Source organism: Apteryx rowi, unplaced genomic scaffold, assembly GCF_003343035.1.
Source record: "Apteryx rowi isolate R43461 unplaced genomic scaffold, aptRow1 scaffold_742, whole genome shotgun sequence".
NCBI classification, from domain to species: domain Eukaryota; kingdom Metazoa; phylum Chordata; class Aves; order Apterygiformes; family Apterygidae; genus Apteryx; species Apteryx rowi.
In genome coordinates, this window is record NW_020451030.1 from 241,277 (window position 1) to 267,166 (window position 25,890).

At 34.5% G+C, this 25,890-nt stretch overlaps 1 protein-coding gene across 1 annotated transcript in view; it reads left to right on the forward strand.

The window, feature by feature from the left end:
* LOC112976558 (neurobeachin) overlaps positions 1-25,890 on the forward strand; it is a gene marked incomplete at its 3' end in the record, with an annotated part of 203,918 nt that overhangs the window by 64,880 nt on the left and 113,148 nt on the right. Inside the window, exons 11-18 of the mRNA XM_026087943.1 lie at positions 4,664-4,772; positions 9,938-10,090; positions 10,850-11,018; positions 19,344-19,423; positions 20,242-20,304; positions 20,413-20,510; positions 22,057-22,149; positions 25,624-25,732. Of these exons, the coding sequence (XP_025943728.1) occupies positions 4,664-4,772; positions 9,938-10,090; positions 10,850-11,018; positions 19,344-19,423; positions 20,242-20,304; positions 20,413-20,510; positions 22,057-22,149; positions 25,624-25,732 (874 nt within the window). The remainder of the gene's footprint in view (positions 1-4,663; positions 4,773-9,937; positions 10,091-10,849; positions 11,019-19,343; positions 19,424-20,241; positions 20,305-20,412; positions 20,511-22,056; positions 22,150-25,623; positions 25,733-25,890) is intronic.

The window sequence follows — 25,890 nt, forward strand, 5'->3', positions numbered from 1 at the left end:
ATTGAAACATAATAGTTTTTATTAAATCTGTAGTTCTAAATGACTGAGAGAAGCTAGGTAATATTCATAATTTCATAGTGCACATGGCGTAAGAATAACTGTCTGAATTATAAAGGTAGGGACTTCACAAATATAACAAATATAATGAATGAGTATAGACATGAAAGTATCCTTAAGAACATCTCACAGATAAGTTCAGACAGTTTATGATCTGCACGCCAATTCTGTGCTCATGTCCTACAAAAATTCTCGTTCTTCACAAAAATGGTGCATGTTTGAGAGGAAGCATGGGCAATACAGTAACAGTGTGATTAGTCTTCAGGTTTTTACTGTAACAGTATTCCACAGACTTACTATCTCTACAATGTGCTAATTATAGAATAAGAGGTACAACAACCATTGCAAATATAGCATCTTCATGTTTAGGGCTGCAATCTTTTTTCTGCTGTTTCTTATCAATGGAAAGCTGCTGGAAAAAATTTCTCCTGAAATTAACCATATTTTCAGTAGAAATCATAATCTCTGTATATTTTAATGTTGGTTGACATGTTTACTTTCCGCTGTGTATCTTCTGTATCTTAGCTGCACTGAAGACAGGCTAATGTGTTCTAGACAGGGCATGGTAAAGAGCAGATGTAGGAATGGGCTGAAGTATCCTTTATATCTGCCTTTGTATCTAGGGGAATTGGAAATAGGCAAGAATGGAGAGAAATTTTGTATGGCAGTGCACAGAATTTTGCAAGTTTAATGTGAGCCCTGCAGCAATCCGATGCATTTTAGTTACTGGTAAGTTTGTTAAATTCTATTTGAAAAATTGTTCATCTTGGAAGACAGTCTTCTAATAAATTTTACTTCCCCTATGTCAACGGTAACCTTTTTTAAAGCATAATTTTGGCAACCTGATTCTGCTGATACAAATTTTTATATTTAAATTTTCACATTTAACTTATTTTTCAGGGGCTGCTATGATTATATAAATTGACTTTTTTGATAATATGTTAAAAATTATGGATACAGTCCTCTAAATTAGGCTGTCAGTTCTCTTGAAGAGCAAACCCTTAGAATTCAACACTGAGGAAAAAATATCCATTATGTGATTATGGATTTATTGCTGTATATACACCTAAATGCTTGTTTGAGGTCAGTCTGAACATGTGGGAAAGGACAAAGTTTTAAAGATATTGGGAAACTATACCTGAGAATTGTTGACTGTTGGGTCTCTTCAGGCAAATTGAATGCTCTCTAGCATAAAGTATATATGATAGATAACAGTACATGTAAAAATAGTGTTTTGTGCAACAGCTGTTGTTTAGTGCGGTTTCATTCCCTCCTTTCCACTCAAAAAAAAAAAAAAAAAGTCACACCTAAAAGAGATGTAAGCAAGATCTCTGGAAAAATATCAGACTAAGCATGTAATCTGTTTTCGGTCTGTCTTTTTGATCATTTCCTTCAGGCAGCAATCGCTTTGGTGCTGTATGTGCAATGGGAGTTTTAAAAAACTTCCTTTTTGATTTTACAGTTCTTGCATCTGTTAAAGCATTAGAGATCTTTCTAATAGCTTGATTTTCCTGCATAACTTTGTGGAACATGACGCTAGTGAAACTCCTAGTTATATTTAATTGTTGTGCTACTATTCAGCAATACTCTTGTCCTATACAGTATTCACCTCCAACTTTGTTGTGCTTCTACGTGAATGTTAGGTGATTTTGCTCAACTGCTTCTGTCTCTGGTACTGGGAATTTTTCATGTATTTGAAAGTGTAATGATGTATTTATGTTTGCTCTGCCAAGATTTGAATTAATGTATATATCAGTCAAGTCTCTGTTATTTATGATCATGATCTTGGATAATCCAGGAGGAAGTCTGTAGCTAGAGTTACTGCTTGCAGATCTGAGCTGACTTTTGCAGAGCTGGCTTGTGGCCAGCTTTACAATACCTGCTTCCACAGATGTGCAGAGCCAGTTTGGACTTGGAAATAGTATAGCTCATTCACAGAGGTATTGACTGAAATATCTTTTTCTGGTACTAGACACATTAGCAATCACTTTGTAGTGACAGTTAATATGGCTCTGTGCAGAGCTAATGTGGTCAAGTAGTTCAAACGTACCCCACGTAAGAATGGTTAAAATCTATAAATGTTACCTGGGCTCTATCTGCATCTGAACTAATAAATTTGCTGATTCAGTCTTCCTTACGTAGAACAACCTTTTATGTTTCTGTGGCAGTGGCATGGTTAAATGTTAACTGAGTTAATCAGGCTACTAATTATTTCTGAGTTGACTGGTGTATTTTATGCCTAATTTAAAAGGAAAAAAGGAGAGAAAGAAAAGACTTATTATTATGGTGTCAGCGTGTTTTATTATTTGTATTTGTAGTCCTACCAGAATTTCTAACCGTTGCATAGAGAGTGTATTAATATGAGATAAGAATATCTCCAGCCCATGAGTTTACCTCTAAGTAGATAGGACAGACTTAATTAAGTTTGAATTAATTGCAATACAGAGAGGTGGGCTTTTGGGAAATCATTCATAGAAGTGGAAGTAGAACCTTCTAAACTTAAGTATAGTGCCATGTTCATGGTACAGCACTCTTTTAAGTCCATTTTAAGAATAATTTCTGATTTTTCAGTATGATATTAATAGTATTCATTATGGTGATTTGGATTCTAATCCCTCAAAGAAGTATGTTCCTTCTTTATGTGTAATGAGTTGTCCTTCTGAAGTCATAAGGTTACTCATAATGGCTGACAAAGCACCATCTATATGGAAGTCTTCTTTGACCTGTTCAAATTTTAAACAATTGTTTCTAAATATAATTCTTCAATTTTGCATGTGTCAGTTCTGTAGAACCTTTAGCATGAGCTTCTTCTGAACTGCCATGGAGTAAAATTATTGTTCTTCGTAGATCTTGTACTTTGAAATGAATATCTTATTATTTTAGATGATAAATACAATGGAAAGTTTCTATCAGGGTAAAAAAAAATGATGCATATAATCTGGTTTGAAATTGATGTGACAGTTTGACAAGCTGTTTTGATAAAAGCTTTGGAGTACTGTAAATGGATGTTATCTGTGTTCTTTTACTACTGACACTTTGTGGAGAATACTGTATGTGATTTTAGACTGATTATTGTGACCATACAATAATGAAGCAATACAAGGCACTATTTTCTGTTCACAGCATGTACCTTGCCTACACTGTGTACTTTTCACATGGCAGCCTGGCTCACCAAAAACAGAGTATGTCTTTTTTCCCTCATCCCATTGATAATTTCTCGGTGCTGGCATGGATTATCTGATCTCAACATTTATTTCAAAGTAAAGGGTTGTATTTGGAGAGCAAGAGAACCTTTAGCTGACTAGATACTGTAAATAAAATAGAAATTTATAAAATGCAGGTTGGACATTTCTTTTAATTCACATTTTCAAAGCTGTGAAAGCCACAGTTTCCACCCCTGCCTGAATCCACCACCTGTGTGAGAACCTTTATGGTTGCAGATATATGTCTGTATGTTTAGCAATTTTTCTAATTATTTTATTTTTTTAATAATAATAATAATTTTATATATTCTCTTTTTTAAGTCAGTACAATGCATTCATTCATCTACCTTTTGAGATGTTCAAAAGTTCACCTTTTAATTTTTTTTCCTTTCTGACATGGATTATTTTTTTCTTTTTCCCTTTCTTCTGGGTTTCTCAGCAACAGATGAATTTATATTTGTTTCCCTCTCATCACCCAAGAACCAGTCGTGATTTCTTTCTCCCACAGTCCACGAATCTGTCTTGTGTTTCCACTGTGTGTTGGTTTTCACAACATAGTTTCTCTTTCTTGCTGAGTCTGTCCTCTGAAGTCTCTCATATGTCTTCTGTTTCTAAACTGTAACCTTTAGTGACCACTCTTTTCTCCCTATGCTTTCTGAACACTTCACCTACAGATAGGATTTGAACAGTGCTGGGCTGGACTGCTGGGTGATTTTCTTGCTTCTTGAATCTCTCTGTGCATTCCTAAATGGATAAAAGTGATTGTCAGCCTTTATTTGGCCAGGCCTAGATTTTTCTCCAGTCTGGTCTGGAGAAAGTGTGAAGGAAACTCTCCACCCTGCTGTTCCACTGTGGTCTGTGATGGGCATTGTTGCCTACATGCATGTTCAGCCATTTTGTTCCTCATTTTTGTGGTAGTAGTGACTATAGAGACTGAAAGTGTGGAATGATGATGTACCTAGTGGCTGCGAGTTTTGATGTTTAGCATAGTACCTTTCTCTGGATGGTAAAATTGTTGACAGGGCCCCTGCCTGCATCATTCTAGCACTGCCAGCTGGATCTCGTTCATCATCTCCTGCCTCTTCCAACTGCAAAAACTTCGGCTAGAAGTGTGAGTTGCAGAACTGGATATTTAAAATTTGGRACAGTTCTGGTCAAATCAGGAGAGCTGATAAAATGATTTTCCACTTCTGTTTGAATACGAACTCTCAATCCTAGGACTGGAATATATAACAATCATTGGAGAAATTTGTCAAAAGAAAATTTAAGATTTATGTTCTTTTAAGAATTTGTTCACCAGCTTAAGCCTGTTTCTGCTCACTTAATATCTGGTGAATATTGAGAATGTAACAGACTGATTCTTCAGCATTTATAATTGATAAATGTGTGTTCTTTACATGCAGTGCTACCCTATTGGCTTTCTTGGTTGAGCTTCTTAAGAGTTCCGTAGCCATGCAAGAGCAAATGCTGGGTGGAAAAGGCTTTCTAGTCATTGGCTACCTCCTAGAAAAGGTATGTATTTTTTTATCTTTGTTCTTAGTATTTCTACTGTCATTCTGAATATTTTCAAACCCTTAGTTCAAAAGGCTAATAGAATAAATATATCTGTGATATAAGACATTTTCAATTTGTAATGTTCATAAGCTGTCTACAGGAGTCTTTTCTCCCCTTATATGTCAATATTCAAAGAATCAGTGTTCTCCTTCTCAAATCTATTATACTAAGATCATATTTGTCCTTAAACTGCCTTTGACAAACTGCTTGAAGATACTCCTCAGTCTTCATGGAAATTTACCATCTTCCAGACATCAGTTGATTGTCTTCTGAGGTCTGCTGCTCAATATCTTGCTGAATTCTCATAGCTGAGACTATGAACATGATCTGTGGCTGCTCAGAGATATTCTGTTGTCACTAAAAAGCAACAACAAAGCAGTCTTACTGTTAATGTCACCAAATACATGGCTTGCTGACAAAGGACGCAATGTTTAAGTTATCTTATAAAAAATGGACACATATAACCTATTACTAGCAAAATAATTTCTTGACTTATTTTATATTCCAAGAAAAAGAGGCATATTTGGTCCTCTTTAGAAACTATGAGGTGTTAAGATGTTTTGTCCCATATTTTGCTACATTAACTACTGCTCCCACAGACCTCATCCAAGATGCTGCCCCAAGGAAGACAGTTTAAATTGAGGCCATTAGCAAAACTTTCAAAAACCTGAGCCTCTGTGGCCACCCTATAAAATACAGTTGATATGTTCAGAGGAGATACATCCTGTACACAGGTGGGTTGGTATGATCTTTGTCTCAAGAAGTGGATGGAGAAATACCCCTTACAATATTAAAGTTGAAACCTATTCAGTTTAAAATTTCTTCTTTAAAATAAATTTGACCGAAGAAAAAGTATTTGATTATTGTAAAAGAATGCACAATGGCTAAATTAGTCACTGAAATACTATCATGTGTGCTCATCATAGACTGTTTGATGCCTCAGTAGCTTCTGTAGTGTACAAACAGCAGAACTGTGACACACTGCCTGTCATGTTAGAGTGAAACATTAGACTAGGTCAATACTGATATTCTGCCAAGGGAAATAATATTCTGACATTGGTAGGGAAGAGCTAGTGGGATCAGCAGGTGCCATACTAAGAGCTAAAAGGCTCCACTATATCGAATCTCAGGTGGTGGAAGTCACATTTTTATGACATGGGATGCTCTGCCTAGTAGCTGCTTGTAAAAGATAATGCTGGGGAGTTTTCTGGGGTAAAAGCTGACAGTTGTAGTTACTCTTGGTTGCTTATATACTGTGGTCTTGGTGTGGAGCTCTGTTTGGACAGATCACCAATCTTTTGTTGACACAGGCACTTCTGTTGACCTGGAAGACCTTAAAGCCTATTGTGTGAGTCACTTGACAGATTCAGTATTGTTAGAAATACAGTCTTCCTTCTCTGATTAGTTTTTCCACATTCACAGTGGAATCAAAGCTAACTGTTTTATACTCAAGATAACTCAGTTAGCAAGGAACATACAGGATTATACAGAATTCCTAATACAATTGTCTCACCAGAGACTTGTATAGAAAAGATGCAAGGGGTTTTTCACTATTGATCAATGGCTTCCACTTGAGAAGCTGGTATTCTGCTTTTACTGAGAAGTGTATAGTTTCTGTAATAGTTTCACTACTAGATATTCCCAATTAATCTAGACATCAAATCCAAGCTGAAATTGCTAGAGGAAGCAGAGAGTAGTATTCTCTCTGTACCTGGAAGATACATAAGGGCTGTGATGCCAGATCAAATCTTTGCAATGGCAGTATGAGGAAAAAGCTCTAATCTGATATTCAGAGGAGGGAAGGAACAATATAGAAACTGCCATTTCTATGTTCTTGTGCTCAGCAGCTCTGTGAGATAAGCTGACAAACATGTACATGACAAATGTGACAATTTTTTTTTTTAAATGGGTATCAATCTATCCAAGCCATTGTTCTTCCATGGTTTGTGTTTTCTCATAGTTATTATTTTTCTTACTGTAATTATTGATAAAGTTCTGCAAATTTCAATTTAGTTTTCACAGAATTTAGATAATAATATGTGAAACAATTAGATAACAGTATGTGAAAGGATGGAATATCATTTCTACACAACACACTTGCCTTTAAGTATCATCTCTGGAATGGCATGATTATCTAGTGCTTCTTAATTTTACATTTTATTGGGTAATGGAAGAAAGGGATGTTCTTGATGCTGATTTCTTGATAGTAATAACTGCTAGGTCAGTGATTCCAAAGGAAAATCTCACCCACAATGCAAAACCATTTTTCCTGTGTACTTGAATATTTGTTCATTCACTCATTCACTTAAAGATTAAAATTTGGGATGTTTTCTCTAAAAGAGAATTCCACAAATTTCTGAAATATACCTGTTTTAGTTCTGTCACATTGATAAACCTTTAGTATTAAACCTATAAAATTATATCTATCCACCATAATGCCTTTTCTGACTTTTTCTTTTTATTACACACGTGATCACACATGCCAAAGGCAAAGATACTGATGAAACCTAGGGGAGAAAAAGAAGTAGCATTAATATTTCTGAAATGTTGACAGCTTTCTTTGCAGCTTTCTTTGAAACTAAGGCAGGTTGATATACTAACCAGAACAGATTAGCCGGGGCTGTTTTCTTAGCGCAGAAATTGGCCAACACATTCATCTTCAGTTTTGCAGGTTCAGAACGATACTAGATTATCAATTTATCTTCAGTTGCAGTCTGTTCTTGTATCAAAGATGATGACTTGGTGTTTGAATCTGTTTGTTTTTCATACCTTAACATAAAAGTTTGCATGTCAATAGGGAAATATTTTGAGTTGACCCTGTTTGTCCAATTTATGCTTTTACTTCAGAGCTGTTTGTAAATCACTTTAAATGTATTTTGTGTCTCATTTTGCAAACAATTTTCTCCACTCCTCACCCTCAAACTCTTCTCTAGCAAAATTGTATTGTTTGTACGAACATGTCACAGACATGTCATAGTTTAGGTCTAATTTTCTTTTATTTGTTGTTAATAAAAATTAATTTAATCCTCTGAGGCTCAGTTCTGAAATAATTCCTCCGTGCTTTGAAAAAGAAATATTTAAAATAATTCCACTCTTGAAAGGAATAACTGCAAGGGGCTTTCCCTTTACTTGTATGCTTTTAGCCATTATAAGTAGTTTTCACAACATTGAGGTTTAGTTCCAGTGCTTTTCTAAAAACCATCATCTGCCTCCTGGCCCAAAGCCTTTGCAAGGCCTGTTAGTATAATTTAATGACCTTAAAACAAACTACTGTGAGCTGTACTAAGATAATAGTACTCTTACGATGAAATCTCATTGCTTTAACATTCTTGAATATCTGCTACTGTATTTTTCATTAGCATATGGTCAGCATAATAACAATCATTTGAGAAGGAGTTATGATTAGAGTTTCATGTCTTGTGGTGATCAGACTAAGTTATGATAACCTCACCCTTAAAAATGTACTGAACTTCGAAGGAAAATGATAAATAATCTCTCTCATTCTGCTTCCTGTGTTTTTCTAGCTAGGGAAATGTATTCTTATAATAGAAAGAGCTTACCTTCGCTGAAGAAGTATGACCTGAAAGAGGATTATTTTCTGTGGTTATACTAAGCAAGTGTGATTTAAAATGTCAAAGAACTATTCTAAGATCTTTTTTCTAATGGTAGGTTTTCCTATGGCATCACAAGAATGAACTTACAAATCTCTTAGCTCCACTTCTGCAAGTCGTGTACAGGCAGGCTAGTGATCCCACATGGAGTCCCTTTGTCTTGAATAGAGCATGGTGGTTTACACACATCGAATAATTTGCAAGATTGTAGTCTATTTATTATGTTGTACAAGAAATAAAAAAGTTTGCATACTGTTCTAATTAATGCCTGCTCCCATTTTAAATTTCATCAAGTCAGAATCCTGTTTCTGAACTTGAGAATTTTATCGCATCATTAAACTCAGAGTATGTCAATATTTAAAGGATTTATTTTTGATTTCTGTCACAACATAATTCTTGCAGTGTATGCTATTTGGGTTTTTTTTTGTAATGCTATATTCTCCTTAGTTGCAGTTTTTCAAAAGGATGTGTTTTATTTTTTCTGTGAGTGCTTATATTCAGCTAGCATGTATGACAGGAAGAAAACCTTTAGTTTCATACCCAGGCTCTATTTTATTATTTGTAGATTATCTGCTGTTCATTTGTATGTGATCAAATACTTTAGAAAGGAGGACAGACAGCTATGTTTTTTTCTGACTCAAATATCAAAAGATCCTTTTTGTTCGTAGTAGTTGCAGACTATTTATTGTGGATTGTGATGTACAAGCCAAAGGAAATTCAATATCCAGACTGAGCTTATATTATTGACAAATGTACTTCACTTCTAAAAATAACTAATCTGCACGTTGCCAGACTATATTTATAGCATTAAAAGTAATCAGAATGTGTTTTGTAGGGAAGGCGAGGGGAGGGATGTTTAATGGTTGTTTCTATTGGTTCCTTTTGTTAATTTAGTAGAAAGAAGTTTGTCAAACTCCGCATGCCATATTGCTGCATAGAAATAGGACTCAACAATGATTGTATAGTATATGCTATGAAATTTAAGGACTCTTTTAAAATCTGAGGAAACCCTGAACCCAAACCCTTCAAACAGTTACTTATGTTTAAGAAGAAAAAAAAAGAGAGAGAAAAAAAGCAAGTCTGCAAATAATATTACATATTGAGAAACCCAATTTCAGTAAGATGTGTAATTAACTTATAACACTGAAGAAGAGTTAAGGACTTCAGATGAGGTTCTCAAAGTGCTATGCCACGAGATGTAGAATGCTGACTGGAACATAATAGAAGGAAAAGAAAACAAAATAAGGAAAAGGATTTAACCTTAGTTATTGATGAATATTTTGAATTTTTAAAATGTAGCCATTTAAAAGACCATTAATATTATTTATTAGGAAATGTAAGTTGTTGATTTCTTCTTTTTATTTTCCTTTTGTATCCAATGCAATAAAAGAGTATGAGGTTGCATGTATTTAGTAAAGATGAGCCCTGTGAAAATATTGTTTAATATTTCTGCTGTAAGTGCATTAAGGAAGACTTTTTAAACTTTTGTTCTTTCTGATTATTTTTTGCCAGTCATCTAGAGTTCATATAACTAGGGCAGTCCTGGAACAATTTTTATCATTTGCGAAATATTTGGATGGATTGTCACATGGAGCACCTTTACTGAAGCAATTATGTGATCACATTCTTTTTAATCCTGCTATCTGGATACATACTCCTGCAAAGGTAATTGTGCACTTGAAGGATGTTCTGTCCTTCCTGTCGTGAGGTGAAATAGAAGTAGTCTTTTATTCTGTGGTGCTTAGGTTTTTGTTTTTTCTTTAAATACATGGTACTAGCAGAGATCTTTTAGATCATGAAGTCTGTCCCCTTCTTGACTACATCCTCTCATGCCTTTTACACATTTTTAAACAGTTACATTCTTGCCAAAGGGTCTGGTTGATTCTGTGGAAAGACTGTTTATAGATACCTAGTTCATTTTTTAGCGGTTGCATTACACTGTTTGCTTAGAGATTAAGCAAAAAAAAAGAATATTTTTAATTATAAGCAGAAGGGTACACGTTCACTTAAATTTTTGTTTTAATTTAAATTATGTATTCTCATTTGATTAAATTTTAGAATTTTTTCATTCTTTGCAGATAATAATGAATTTGTCATTTTCCTAAGTAATCACAACTGAGCGATGTGGACCAAAGTGAAAGTAGCATGGTCATAAAACCTGAAAATATATGTTTTAGTATCAAAAGCCAATATGAAGCAAACTAGCACATCTATCATTATGTAAATTGTAGTATCATAGAAAATTTAGAGTGGAAGGGACCTCTGGAGATCATTTAGTCCAGCCCCTGCTCTCAGTAAAGTTATTTGTAATTATTTTTGTTTATTTTTTTATATCATATCCAAAGTAAATTCTAACAAAACTTTACAAAGTAAGGCTATTCATGTTTAACTTATATTTATGTATATAATTATTTAATTCTTCAGGTGCAGCTGTCTTTGTACACCTACTTATCAGCTGAATTCATTGGAACTGCTACAATTTATAACACTATACGCAGAGTAGGAACAGTATTGCAGTTAATGCACACATTGAAATACTACTACTGGGTGGTTAATCCTGCTGATAGCAGTGGCATTACTCCTAAAGGATTAGGTAAGTACAATGCATAAGAAAGGAATTATAAGCATTTCTTGCAAAGGAATATTCCATATATTTATGTGTATTCCCAGATTTCTATTTTGATCCTCCCTCACATATCATATACTTATGTGGGGCATGTTTTAGAAATACAGAAAACTCACTGATTTTTCTTTTTCTGTACCAGAGGAGAAATATTAAGCATATCTCATATGCCAAAGAAAGCTTTGCAGGGTTTGAATATCATAATGATTAATTAGTAATATTAAGTGTCCTGACAACCATGGGGACACTTTTTGTTCTCACTGGTAAGATTTCTAAAGCTGTATTTCCAGGTCAGTAATATTTTTCCTTTGCCCTTATAAAATAAAGGTTGATTTAACTTACCTTATAGTCATCTGTTTAGTTTAGCTTAGGAAGCATTAAATGGCAGGAACAACAAAATACAAGAATACATACAGGATAGACACTGCATGTAACAGATGTGTTATTAACCAGAGCATCAAATCATTCTAATCCTATACACTCCAGCTGTAATGTCATTACATTTAGCAGACTACTTGTGTAAAGCCAGAAGGATTTGGCTGAAAGTTCCTTAAAAACTAATTGATATAGAGGCAACTTATTAATTGTCTTTATTCTGTTACTATCCTACTGAGAAATTCAGAAAATGGGGTATGTTCTTTCTTCTCCTGTTCTTTAATGATGTCACATACCCAAAAATTTAAGAATGTGAAGAAATACATGTTATTGGAAAACTCATCAATTATCAGTGAGCTATATGCATAGAGTTTTCTTCAATATTTGTGTTTACAAAAAAAAAGTGGAAGGAACAATTCTTATCCTACATTAGGTGTTCTAGCAGACAGCGGAATTGTAACTTACTGCAGCTCACAGGAAGAGTTCCTGCTGGAGCTGGTACCTCATTCATAGTTGTTATCTCAGAGCATATTATGAAGCTAGCTATATCCTTGAGGAAATTATTCAAAATTATTAAAAAAAAAAACAAAACCACCTAATGACAACACTTTGTGCTTTTGTTCTCTGTTCATTTGAATGAAAAATTCATAATAACAGGTAGTGAAAATTAACCCTTGGAGTTACTCATTTAACTTGAAATTTTTGGCAACCATAAAAATTACTTTTTACTGATTATTTTCTAGGATCTCTCTGTCCAAATGTATTTAAGCTCACTTCATCTTTATTGTGTACAGTGTACATGTCTATATCTGAGCTAGACGTCCAAATTATAGGCAGTGGAGTGCAAGGTTCAGTTGCTTGAATATGGATTTCTAGCATCATTTTAGGCTCTGTGGGGCATCCTACCTGGCTCTAAGGGCCTGCTTTAGAAGGTTGCAGGCGTCCTGTCCATCCTGCATCATATCTACCAGCTCTCTGTAGATATCTTGGGTATCTTATGGCATATCAAATGGCACTGATGATAATATTTAGGAAACTGTGCCCCACCCCTAGTCAACAGAGCCAGTAGAAAAGTATTTAGTTAGAAAGGTAGATGCTTTCTAGGGTCTTCTGACTGTATTGATTAGACCTCCATTGACTTCAGTGGAAGGTTAGTTGCCAGTCTTTCATGCTGGCAAGTACACTGTAGACATTTAAAATTAGGGAGAGCCGAATGCTAACCTAGGGCTGACTTTATCACAGAATCACAGAACAGTTGCAGTTGGAAGGGACCTTTAGAGATCATCTAGTCCAATCCCCATGCTCCTACAGGGTCACCTAGAGCAGGTTGCTGAGGACCCTGTCTGGATGGCTTTTGAATATCTCTAAGGTGGAGACTCCGCACCCTCTCTGGGCAACCTGTTCCAGTGCTCAGTTACCTTCACAGTAAAAAAGTTTTTCCTTATGTTCAGACAGAACTTCCTGTGTTTCAGTTTGTGCCCATTGACTCTTGTCCTGTCACGGCACCCCTGAGAAGAGTTTGGCCCAATCCTCTTTACACCCTCCCTTCAGATATTGAAATGCATTGATAAGGTCCCCTTATTCTTCTCTTCTCCAGGCTGAACAGTCCCAGATCTCTCAGCCTTTCCTAATATCAGAGATGCTCCAGGCCCTTAGTCATCTTAGTGGCCCTTTGCTGGACTCGCTCCTGTAGCTCCATGTCTTTCTTATACTGGGGAGTCCAGAACTGGACACAGTACTTACCAGGGCTGAGTAGAGGGGAAGGATCACCTTCCTCAACTTGCTGGCAACACTCTTCCTAATGCAACCCTGGATACCATTGGCCTTCTTGGACACCAGAGCTCATTACTGGCTCACGCTTAACTTGTCCACCAGGACCTCCAGGTCCTTCTCTGCAGAACTGCTTTCCAGTAGGTCAGACCCCAGCCTGTATGGTGCAAGGAGTTATTTCTCCCTAGGTGCAGGACTTTGCATTTCCCTTTGTTGAACTTCATGAGGTTCCTCTCCGCCCACCTCTCCAGCCTGTCCAGGTCTCTCTGAATGGCAGCGCAGCCCTCTGGTGTATCAGCCACTCCTCCCAGTTTTGTGTCATCTGCAAACTTGCTGAGGGTGCACTCTGTCCCTTCATCCAGGTTGTTGATGAATAAATTGAACAGGATTGGACCCAGTATTGACCCCTGGGGGGACACCACTGGCTACCGGCTTCCAACTGGACTTTGTGCCACTGAGCGCAACCCTCTGAGCTCTGCCGTTCAGCCACTTCTCAATCCACCTCACTCTCTGCTCATCTGTCCCACATTTCCTGAGCTTGCCTATGAGGGTGTTATGGGAGACAGTGTCAAATGCCTTGCTGAAGTCAAGGGAGACAACATCCACTGCTCTCCCCTCATCTACCCAGCCAGTCATTCTATCAGAGAAGACTATCAGGTTGGTTAAGCATGATTTCCCCTTGGCCAATCCATGCTGACCGCTCCTGATCACCTTCTTGTCTTTCCTCTGCCTGGAAATGGTATCTAGGATGAGCGGCTCCATCACCTTTCTAGGGATTGAGGCGAGGCTAACTGTTTTGAAGACTGGAGTGACATTTGCCTTCTTTTCTTTCACTTGTCTCTATTAAGGGTATATTATATTCCTTTTCATTTATATCATTTGAAGACAAGGGACATCTTCTGTTTTCCTAAGGTAGGCAACCAGATGATACCCTGAAAGATAATCGGATAGTGCAAATTAGCAGTTTGTTCAATGTAACAGCATGACAACAAAATCATAATTACTAAAGCCTGCATAGAGTAGTTGAGAAGGTGTTTAATAAACTGTGAGGGCATATATATATATTCAAAATACATATTATTATCCAGTATCTCTGAATTTCCTCCTTTTTTCATTAGCTTTCCAGATAATCTTTTTTACCTCTTTTCAAGGTTAATTTCAACTTTCCTACCTGTTCCACCATATTATCCTGTTCCTTCCTCCCTGTTGCTTAGACCACAGAGAACCTTATACATTTGATATAATAGTGTTTTGCAGTACTCTCTTTCCTGCCTTTAAACATGGTTTTCATTGGACTGAGTTGAAGCATGTCAGCTTATCAGGGAGGAAAATCAGTGAGATGGCACTGTGCTACTACATTCAGCATAGCCATGGAATTTTCTCCATGCAAATCAACAGGAGTATTTCTTTATTTGTTTTACAGGTAGCTTTTGCTTCTAATAGAGCTGTAATAATTGCGATGATTTGCAAGCAAATGACTGTGGAAATAAAATAATTGCTGAGGTGATAGGATGCTAAATTTAATTTCATGATAACCAGTTTTTTTATCGACTTGATATTAATTGCTTTCATCAATTTCTAAAATTCCTGAAACCTTCTGAAAATGTTTAATTCTCTGCATATTACATTGCTTCTCATCAACACACTCTCTTCTTTCTTTTAACATTAAGTGCAGTCTGTCAAGGTGATGTGCAGTTCTGGTTGATTTAGGTTTATAATTTTAGAATATTACAAGATGAAGAAGCAGAAACAGTTATAGTTAGTACTGCTTAATGCTTTTGTCTTTTAAACTCTGTTTGCAGCAACTTTTAACTTTGCCAGTCCTACTAATTCAGAAAAGTTAACTGTTCCAAGAGGTTGTTTTTGTATTGATTTTTGTTAGACTGCATACATCCAGTACTACCAAATGTAGCCTGCAGGTTTATCATTTGTTAAAATAGATTGTAAAAAGAAGTTTGTAAAAGTAAGAAACTCACACTGTAAAAGTTCAATGATATGAATGTTAGAGTTGCTGCGTTTGAAGTGGCATTTGATATTTCAGAATGAACAAGAACCTATTGTCTATGAGCAGTAATTTTACCATAAGTAACAGAAAAATGTCATAATAYGAGAAATGTCACATGATATTTCATTATCAGAGACAGCTAAAGCTCTAAGCTAAGTTGACATCAGACTTTTCAGATTTGGAGAAGGCTTTAATGGAAAACTTGCCAAATTTCAGCAGTTTCTTTGTGTATTACAGTACTTTCAAATAATTTGCTGTCGTATTAAAATATAAGCTTATTCATGAAGACATTTTAATAGCCTGATGTTTTCTTGTCTTACAGGCATATCATTTTTTTATTACACAGAGTTACTGAAACACTTTTTAATATTAGTAGTTTGATTTACTGTTACTTGCACACAGTTACTCTGGTTCAAAGTTTTATTGCCTTCTTGTGTCTTAATGAAGCAGAAAGTAGGTGAGTTTTTTTGTACTGACAGTTTACTATGCCTTGTTTAGAGCCAAAGTGTCTCAGGATTGAAGCTTTCCATAGCATTTAGCTAACAGTAAAAACTGTTAACAAGTGGAAGTTCACTTGTTCCTTCTCCTTCTCTTTGTCTTTTAAAATAGATGTAAATATTTTGAATTATTTAAAATGCTCAATTATTGAATTATTTCAAATTTGATTTTGTATCTGCTCATTCATTATTGCTTTCTTATTTCCTACTGGTATTTCTTCTTGGATTCAGTATATTAATTATATATTATTTGGTTATCTTCTCAAATATTAGAAACATTTTTTCAAAAGCTGTACTTATCAAATTGCTTGAAAATTATTTTTAGTAGATTGTACTTTTTGGATATAAATACACATAGTGGAATCAAATTTTCTACATAAAGTCGTGGGATTTACTTTCTTTGTCAGTGTCTTTTAATTAAACTACCAGTCATAAACAGGTTGCAGGACAAAAGTGACTTGTGTTTTATAAAGACCATGTTAAAGCAAACTCCTGAAATAATTCTGTTGTCAGGAATAGCAGCAAAATTTGAATCAATTTCTGTGGGGAACAATCTCCAAATTTTATTTTACTTTACATTTTACACTATGGTTATAAATTTTTTTGATTTGCCACTTATATGTTTTTGTGTTCTAAAAACTAAATTTGAGCATTGATTCATTTTGAAGATTTCTTCTATGTTTTTATGAAAGCTATGAACTTTTTGGAAAGATTGGTATTAGAGATATAGCAGAAGTTTTAAGAGATATAGCAGAAGTTTTAAGCTATAATGTTTTCCTTTAAATTGTTAAAATGTTTTAATAATTAATTTAGAGCACATCTTTTACTTTCATCTTTGGGTCACCATTAACTGTTGTATTGGATTGTTTAATTTTTAAATTATCCTTTTTAGAGAAAAATAAAATATTTCTTCACTTTTTTAAAAAAGTGCATGTTCTCCATGTACCTGGGTTTGACTTAGTTTTTGTGAATTTAAGCATAATATGAGAACTTATTAAACCCCACCAGGATAGTTATACCTTTAAAATATCTTCTTCAGAATTGTTTAACAACTGCATGGCGTCTCTGAAAATACTTATGGACCAATAGTGGCATAAAAAATGAGGAAGAAAATAAAAAGAAGAACATAGGCAATAGCAGAGAAATAAACTTAGTATTCCTAAGAAATACCTAGTATTTCCTAAGAAAAACTGTCTCAGGATACTCAGTGTTAACTCAGAAATTTATTCTGCTAAAGTAATTTTGGACTCTGTTGCAGAGCATCTCTTTAAATGCTTACGACTTCATCAATGTATGAGAGAATGCGCATCTAAACTATAAACTACTGCCTGAGTAGCAGAGTCTAATCTTCAGCTGTTGGCCTTTTACTCCACTGAAGATTCCTGGGTTAGTCACAGCTCTTATTCTGAGCAGACCTTCCTGAGCAGTATCTTGCCTGCTGCTGGAGAAAGCATGGTTGTTAATGCCCAGGTTAACTTATGTGTTATATAAGGTTTCCAAGAACATATTTGACATCCAATATTTTTGAACATGAGCTTGTAAAAGCAGGACTTATGCAAATGGTCATAAGGAGATAGTAGCTATAATCTTTCTTTTTGTGGATAAAAAATTTGCAGTTATTTCAAGAGTTGGTTTGGACTGGAACTCAATTCTCATTTGCTTTGCCACAACAGGGTGAAAAATAGGTTCTTTTGTGATCTGCATAATGTGGGATGCTTATTTATGTGTATATGGAGATTGGATTCTGCTATCTGTATCTTCTTTTATTAATTCAAAAGGTAGAAAACCATCCTTTTACATAGAAAAGAAATCCAGATGGAAGAATTTTGCATTTTGTTGCTTATGTAACTGATACCCAATATTTTATTAACAAAGCCAGGATTAGAAATCATTAATTCTGATATTCAGAGCTCTGCATCGGTGTTTTACACAGTTATGGGTTGTGCCTTACTCTGTGAACCAAATCACACTGAAGATTACAAACATGTTTTCTTCTCCCCTCTTAATTACTTGCACAGTTATGTTTTATGCCCCTGTAATTGCTCTATGCTGAAAGTATGGGCTGGAGAATGTTTTTTTGATTTTTGTCTGGACAAAACTGGCCAACTCCCATTACAAGTGTACATTAAAAAAATGAGGCAAATAGATGCTTTCTGCAGTTAATAAATACATAAAGATTCTAAAAGTGGGAAGTGATTTATTGACTCATCTTGGCGAGGGGTAAGGGGGCATCCTTTGTCTTTACTAATTTACCTGAATGTGGCTATTTTGTAGAGGGGCTCGTGGCTTCTGTACAAGATCTTAACATAATAAGACTCCTTTTTTTGTTTGGTTGGTTTGGTTAGAGTTTTAGTCTTTAGCGCTGAGCAAGCTCCCGTTGCTGTTATCAGTTTCTGTGTAATGGTGACACTGAATTGTCCATATCCAGTGATAGGCACAAAGATGAAAAGATAGTGAGGAAAACTACTGTTAAACATCTGACTTGAAAATCAAGACAAAGTGCCTTAGTTTTTAGGCCTGGGTTTTAAATGATTTGGATCCCGATAAGGTATGGGGGAAAGAGGGAGAAGTGTGAAGATTCTGATTTCTGTGATGCAATTAGAAGGGTGAATTCTGCATGTGCAGTAAGCAAAGAAATAGCTGTTGGCTCAAAGCATGTTACTGCTATAAAAACTCATGCTCTTTTTGGTGTAGTTGTAGTTAATACCAAAAAATGCAACTTGGTTTCTGTTTTTACAATGGGAAATACATGTTTCATGGTGCCATTAAAGTTTATTTGTATAAAACTGTTTCTGTAGTTTTAAAACCTATATGACAGGTTTTCACAGCACTATCCTCGTTTTGAAGTACTGAGGGGCAGGGTTTGAGATTTACTTGCTTCATTCTGAAGAGACCTCAGTTCTCCTTCTCTCTCCCTTCCAAAAGAGGCAAGAAAACGTGAAAGGACCACTCTTCCTTCCTGTTAGTCAAACAAATACAACTCACTTTCAAGTTTGCAGTGAGCACAGACCTAAATTACTATGTGTAATGCATTGACTTCACTTCAAAGAAAGAAGTCAGACTTAAAAAATAAATAAATAAAAATAAAATGTTGAATTTAACTGGTTGGAAATAATACGCACTGAACCCTTTAAGTATACATGTCTACAATGTAGATACCTACTAGGTGTTTAAACTCCCATTACACCCAGTGGAATTCCACTCAATATAGTCAATAGAACTATTCATTTTCATCCTGAACTGGGCACTGACTAGGGTCTGTTGAGTGGATCTAGTCAATAAAGAGAGTTTTTGCTTACACAAGGATTTTCAATTCCTAGGTCACATGGAGACATCTATAAAGCACACACTTTCATTTAGTTACATGAATGTAGACCTGATTTCTACCCTTCGTGTTCTTGTGTCTTCATTTAGAAAAATAAAACAAAATATTTGGATTTCTTTTTTTGAAACTGAAACATTACATAAGGCATATTGATGTTATATAATATGATTCTGAAAGGTTATAAATGATATCATTTGCAAAAATGAATTTTTATATAATGAATAGAATACTAAATCTATAGTAGGAACTGTGATTCCTGAAAAAACTGCGGTCACTAAAGGAATCAGGTTATATTTAAAAGTGGTATATTTTGCTTCTTCCAGATGGTCCTCGTCCATCACAGAAAGAAATCATATCACTGAGGGCATTTATGCTTCTGTTTTTGAAACAACTTATACTGAAGGTAAAACAGTCTATTCCAGAATGTAACATTGATGAAAATCTTTAAGATCTGTTATATAGATGTAATAGGTTCCTTCAGAGCAGTAGATATGTAATACCTATCAAATATTGTATCTGTTTCTGGTTAATTTAATGTTGATGCACATACTTCTTATATTCAATATAAATGTAGTGAATTCATACAATACTTCTTATTAGCCTCACCAAACTGCTTATATATATTTAACTAAAAGCACTGGCAGAAATAATATATGACACTACAGAAACCTCTCATGTATTTGGGGCAGGTTTTATATAATAATAATCTACTCTTCTTGACTGACCAAATAAGAAGGTAATGGTGGTTAAGTCAGTTACTGCTTTATTCTTGCTTTAGTCCTACCACTGGTTGAAACCATCAAGGAATCTGTCACTGCTGGACATTGGTCTTTGAGGAATAATCTGCTCTTTGAGACTCAGCTGAAAACCAGCGTTTTTTGGCCTGTCTTATTCTTTCTGTTTCTCTGGTCTTGTACCAGGGATTGGAGGAAAGGAAGTAATAGCATCTTATCTTCTGAGAACTGCTCATACTATAAAAAGTCTTCCTAGCAGGAATAGAGGGCTGATTTTAGTCTGTTTTTGTATTGCCAGTATGGTAAGGAAAAGGAATGGAGTGAAAGAGAGAATTTAGTCCTTTGAGTTTAAACAGTAAATTCATAGGATTACTTAACTCAGTCCAAGTCTTTAAAAATATCATGTAGGTAGTAAATTTCATCATTTTTGTTTTTTTTAAACCAAACTTAATGTATTCTCTCTGAAGAAATACCCCTTCTTTTTTAGGATCGAGGAGTGAAAGAAGATGAACTGCAGAGCATATTAAATTACTTATTAACAATGCATGAGGTACATTTCTGTAATTACCTGTCTTTTACTGTAACCCATTGTACCAGCTCTATGGAAAGCCTGCTTTTGAGGCTAGTTTGTAGAATAATGTTGATGCTTGTCACACAGGATGAAAACATTCATGATGTGCTGCAGCTGCTGGTGGCCCTAATGTCTGAACATCCAGCATCCATGATACCTGCCTTTGATCAAAGAAATGGGATACGGTAAGATAGTGAAGTGAGAAAATATTTTGGAAGTAGTTCTCTGGGATCTTCTCTCTGCAGACTGATTCTTTTTCACATAAATCTCATAATTGTTTTCCTTTCAAAGTACAATCTTATTTATTTAGGCTATATTTTTTTCAAAAACAAGGTATATTTAATAGCTCAAAAAGAATATTTTTTAATAGCACTGAGGCAAAAATTTTCCCCTTGGAATTCACATTATCATATCTGAAGACAAATGTACTGTTGTACTTGCTTCTCAATCTCAAATAGAATATGTAATTAACAAGAAACATCAAAAAAGCCAAGTATATATCTGAGAATCACTTTGAATATTCTGTCTTTGGATGTTTTACATAATTTGGAGGGGAGAGGAGAGAGATGAGAGAAATCCTGGGCTAATCTCTTTAAATACTCTCTAAAGACTTAAGTATCTGTGCAATTCATATGTTTATCTGTTTGTCAGTAAATTTAATAAATTATAACTGTCGGAGAAGTGGTGTTATTTTGGTGTTTTCTTACATCTAATTTGGTAATGCAAAGGTTGATTTTTTTTTCCAGAGGATAAAAACCTTTTTTGTATCTATTTAATGATTAATTACAGTGTTTTATTTTGTGTTGTTCTAAAAATACTTTAGAAAATGCAAGAGGCTTTCAAAAACAGATAAACAAACAAAAGTCTATCTCATAAGTTCAAGCAGTTTATTCCATAAAATATTAAAAGGTCCATGCAACTACTTGTATTTAAAACTACTTGAATGGCAATGCTAGTTGATACAACAACAAAAGCATAGGAAAAATTGGGTTAAACTTTGAGGCCTCTTTTATCCAGGATGCCAAAACAGAGTGTGGGGTTTTTTTCTACTTTAAACTGATGCAACAATCATGTGGCTTTATAGCTATAAGCATTCTTTGTGTGTGCGTGTGCGTGTGTGTGTGTGTGTGTGTGTGTGTAAAGTATTGCCACGTTTTGCTTTTGATAAATGACATTTCAGTGTGAACCTCCTGTTATTCAATGCAAGTGTAGAAACGACATTGAGTAGTGCTTTTAAGAAGGAAAGGTTTTCTAGTAGCATCCAGAAACATCCATCTAATAAACTGTAAACTACCCTGACTTCTCCAAACTGCTTCTCTTGTCTTGAGCTACAACTGCTCGGGCTTTTTCATTTGATTGTTCCAAGTTAGAAATGTGACAGAAAATTGTAGCTTTCTGCTATGAAACATTAAACTGAACCCCAAAACACCGTGTCTCTGACCTATATTTAGACTAACAGCCAAAACTGTACAGAACTTTTGGCTTTGATACATCTCCTTTGGTGACTGCCTGATGTATTTTCCTATTTTTAAAGAATTCATATTCAAACTCTTAAGCTGTACTTAGTGTTCTCAGTATATCCTTCCATCTTGTGTAAAGTGTTAGTTTTTTCATTTTTTTTCCTAACTTTATTATGAAATTTCCCTGTTCAGTGAAATATAATCTAAATGTGCTAGTAATGCGTTAGTAATAAACTGAAAAAAACCTGTTGAATTTGTTTCTCCTTTTTAGAGTAATTTATAAACTGTTGGCTTCCAAAAGCGAGAGTATATGGGTGCAAGCTTTGAAGGTCCTTGGATATTTTCTTAAACATTTGGGTCATAAGTAAGTGTAGTTTTAAAATTATTACACTGATGTGTTTAAGTTCATAATTTTTGTCCTTTTGTGCTTATTACTGTCTACTATATGATAGTCTTTAGGAACTCCTTAGAATATCATTGTTGTATTTTCTGATTAATAATTTGCAGATTCTGTTACCTTAATTGCATTGGGATAAAATAATTAACTTGCTAGTTAACTTGTTACTACTGTGAAATTTGAAAATAAATAATGATTGTCTGCCAAATACACGCTATGCTCAAATTTAAGTCTTAAAATGACCTAAAAACATTTTCTCAAAATGCACTTATAAAGGTATGTTTCATGTTCCACTATACATTATCTATGCATGGTAGCAAACATGAGTATCATCAAAAATTTTTTGTTCAGTTGCTGACATTTTCAGTGTCATTACAATAAATGTGTCAGGAGAGTAATTTTAAAAAATAGCTTTTAAAATGGGAGAAAGAAATGAAATAGAAGGATTCAGAAGGAAAGGAAAAGCAAACAGATTAATTAAATGATTGTAAACGAGGTAAGAACATACCTACATACCAAAGGTGGCAGGAAACAGTCACATTTAAAATGAACCAATGTGGCAAAATGCATGGACTTAGTCTCATCTTCCATTATTTGGTGCTAAGGAAGAATTAAAACACATGCAGTGCTGTGGAACGTGCTGCTACCCGCGTTTCCTCTTCTATGTAGATTTTCCAGTCAGAGACTCTGCAGTATGAAATTAGCAGTGTACTTCACGATAGAGAGACTTCATCATGTAAAACCTCATTAGAAGAGAAAGACGCTAGGAGTCCAGCCAGCGTGTTGCTGTGAAGTGCATTGCACTTTTTTCAGTCAGATCAATAAAGTAGGACTGCATAATTGAGAGACAGTTAGCTCAGAACATGCTCCCAAATGAGATTTTTCTTTTGGGATATGGCAAGTGAAATAGTGTTCTGGGAAATAATATAGCAAATTCATAATCCACTCAAGAATCTCAAAGGGCTTTTCAAACATAACAGGTTAAAATTCTTCAGATTCATAGGAGTTGGATTAAGTAAGATTTATTTCCAATACAATAATAGATATTTTGACCAGAGGCCTGGTGTGTGTCCAGTTAAGTATATTTGTTAAAAACATTCGTCATTTACCCAATAATCTACGTAGCAAATTCTTTTTTAGTGGAGTATTACAGAAAAATAAAAACATGGTTTTTGGAAGTTGAGATCTCCTTTTCTGACCTTTAGGATATAATTGTAATTATGGACGTATCAGTGGAGTTTCCATTGTTGACTGAATGTATTTTTCATGTAATTGAAGTAATTGAAATCCACTTGAACGTTCTGTGGAATTTTCAGTAATTTTTTTTTTTTTTGAATTTTCAGACCCAAGAGCATCTGTAAATGCTCACATTTTACGTAGATTGCAGCAGCTAAAAATGCCTCCTAGTTTTCATATTTTATAGATAATGCTTGTGAGATATGTATTTGTGCACATATGTATGTATGCATATGCATGGTTATATAAAGTTCTGTTCAACTATAGGAAATTGTAAGCAATTATAAAATTGTAAACTGCATAAAATTATAAACCACTTACATGCATAGATTTGTATTTGACACTAAAGGAACAGGCATTCTACTGCCATTCTGTTTTAATACGCTAAAGCAAAATTGCGTAAAGAGATGCTGTAATGCAATTTAAGAAATGTGCACCAATACAGTATTAATAACCAAACATAGAGATAGAAAAACAGTTACCACTGCTGTAGTTCACAGGCATTCTTTGCAGGTTAAGCTATAGGTGAAGGTAACTGATTCATAGACGAAGTGATAAGTGATGTGTTAGATGAGAGGTTGAATATCTTAACTGTTTTTTTTTTTGTGATGATAGGCTAACTTGTTTAACCTTAAACAGTTGGCAAAATCCTGTTCTTTCCTTTCTCTGCCGTCCCTTATTCTTTATACTCTACCACCAAAAGCAGTTCTACTCAGGGTTATTTAAATGTTTGTTTAAATCTGCATGTTTGAACCTTCCTAAAACAGGAAAGAGGTATTATGTATTTATGTACGTTTAATAATTTTCTACATGAAAATACAGCATATCTCAAATACAGCAACATATAGCTACACAGATATATTAACCTGTAATATTTATGATGTTTCTTAATATTTTTCTTAGCTATACCTGTGTACAAGTGTCTCGAAAATAACGATTTCTTCCTTTCTTTAGAAGAATTCATACCTTATACATTTTCTTAGAAAGTACATCCATCTTTAGGAACAGTACAAGTTGAACCTGCTGGTTTAAGTAAAATTAAGCGTATATATTCCACTAAATTTTCACTTTAGTTGCTATATCATAGCTCACAAGGTTTAGTTCTTTTAGTTTTTCTTACAAGTAACTCATCGACACTTTTCTGTGCACTGAAAAGTGCACACTGTTACAAGATGTTACCACTCTCTTTTATGGCTACCTGAAAATTATAATGTATTCATTTCAAAAGTTCTAGAATGAATCTGTGTGGTTTAAATCTCTGTTATTCATTAATTCATTATTCATTTCAACCTTTGTTAAGCATTAATCACAAGAAAGGGAGTTTCCTGCTTTTTAAAAACCAGCCAACTTTACTGTACTTTTTAAAATTCATGTTGTTTTGGCTCTTTCAAATAGATTATTAATTATTTTGAATATGCTTTCTGATTTTCTGTTTATTACAGTAGTAGATAAGTTTAGAGATGCAATATACAATAAGCACTCTTAATTTACATTGTTATATGCACTTGAAAGAGAATATTATTATGGGACAGATGAAATTCACTGATGTTATATTTGCTAACCAGAGGCACTTTCTTCTCTGTTTTTTAAGATTCTAGTATGTTTTGATGCTAACAGTAAAATGCTAAGTTATGTACCTCAGTCTCTTGGAATTTCATAACTCTTCAGTATTTTTTTATTTTGTTTGCTTTATAAAATATAATATGCCAGGATTTAATTATTTTGACTGCATGAGATAATGATATATGAAGACCCTGACAGTTTTGATAGTCTGTAAATGTTAGTATATATGTTGGAAGATCTAAGGATGAGTAGTCTTGAGCGCTTGAGAGAGCGACAAAAGATATGTTCCCCAGTGATCACATATTAACCAGCCTATGAACATCATGAACTTCCCCAGCCTGAGAAGGATAGAAAGGAGTTACTTTATTGTTTTCTGCCATGAAAATGATGGAGGATGAGAATGGTCTGCCATTTGTTTTATACAAAAGCCCATCCCAAATACAAAATAGCTTTCTGAGAACCTTTGTGTATACTACAATAATATTCATTTTGAGAAAAATCTTAAATGATTTTTAAATCATAACAGTTAAGGAATAACAGGTTTTAAAACATTTTAGTACAACATCAAAATATATGGCTTTTGTGTTTTTTGTATCTACTTAAAATCTTCAATATGCTTTGCTTTTTTTTTTTCTCATCTAGGCGAAAAGTTGAAATCATGCATACACACAGTCTTTTCACTCTTCTGGGAGAAAGATTGATGCTGCATACAAATACAGTGACCGTTACAACGTATAACACACTTTATGAGGTACAAATTAATTAAGCATACAGATTATGATCTCTGTTGTAAAAATTATGACTTAATTATATTTTTATGATCTTGTGTTTTAAAATATCTCAGTTCTCCAGACCCCAAGAACATTTTAATTAGCAATTCTAAGATATGATTGCTTGGTTCAGAATTTA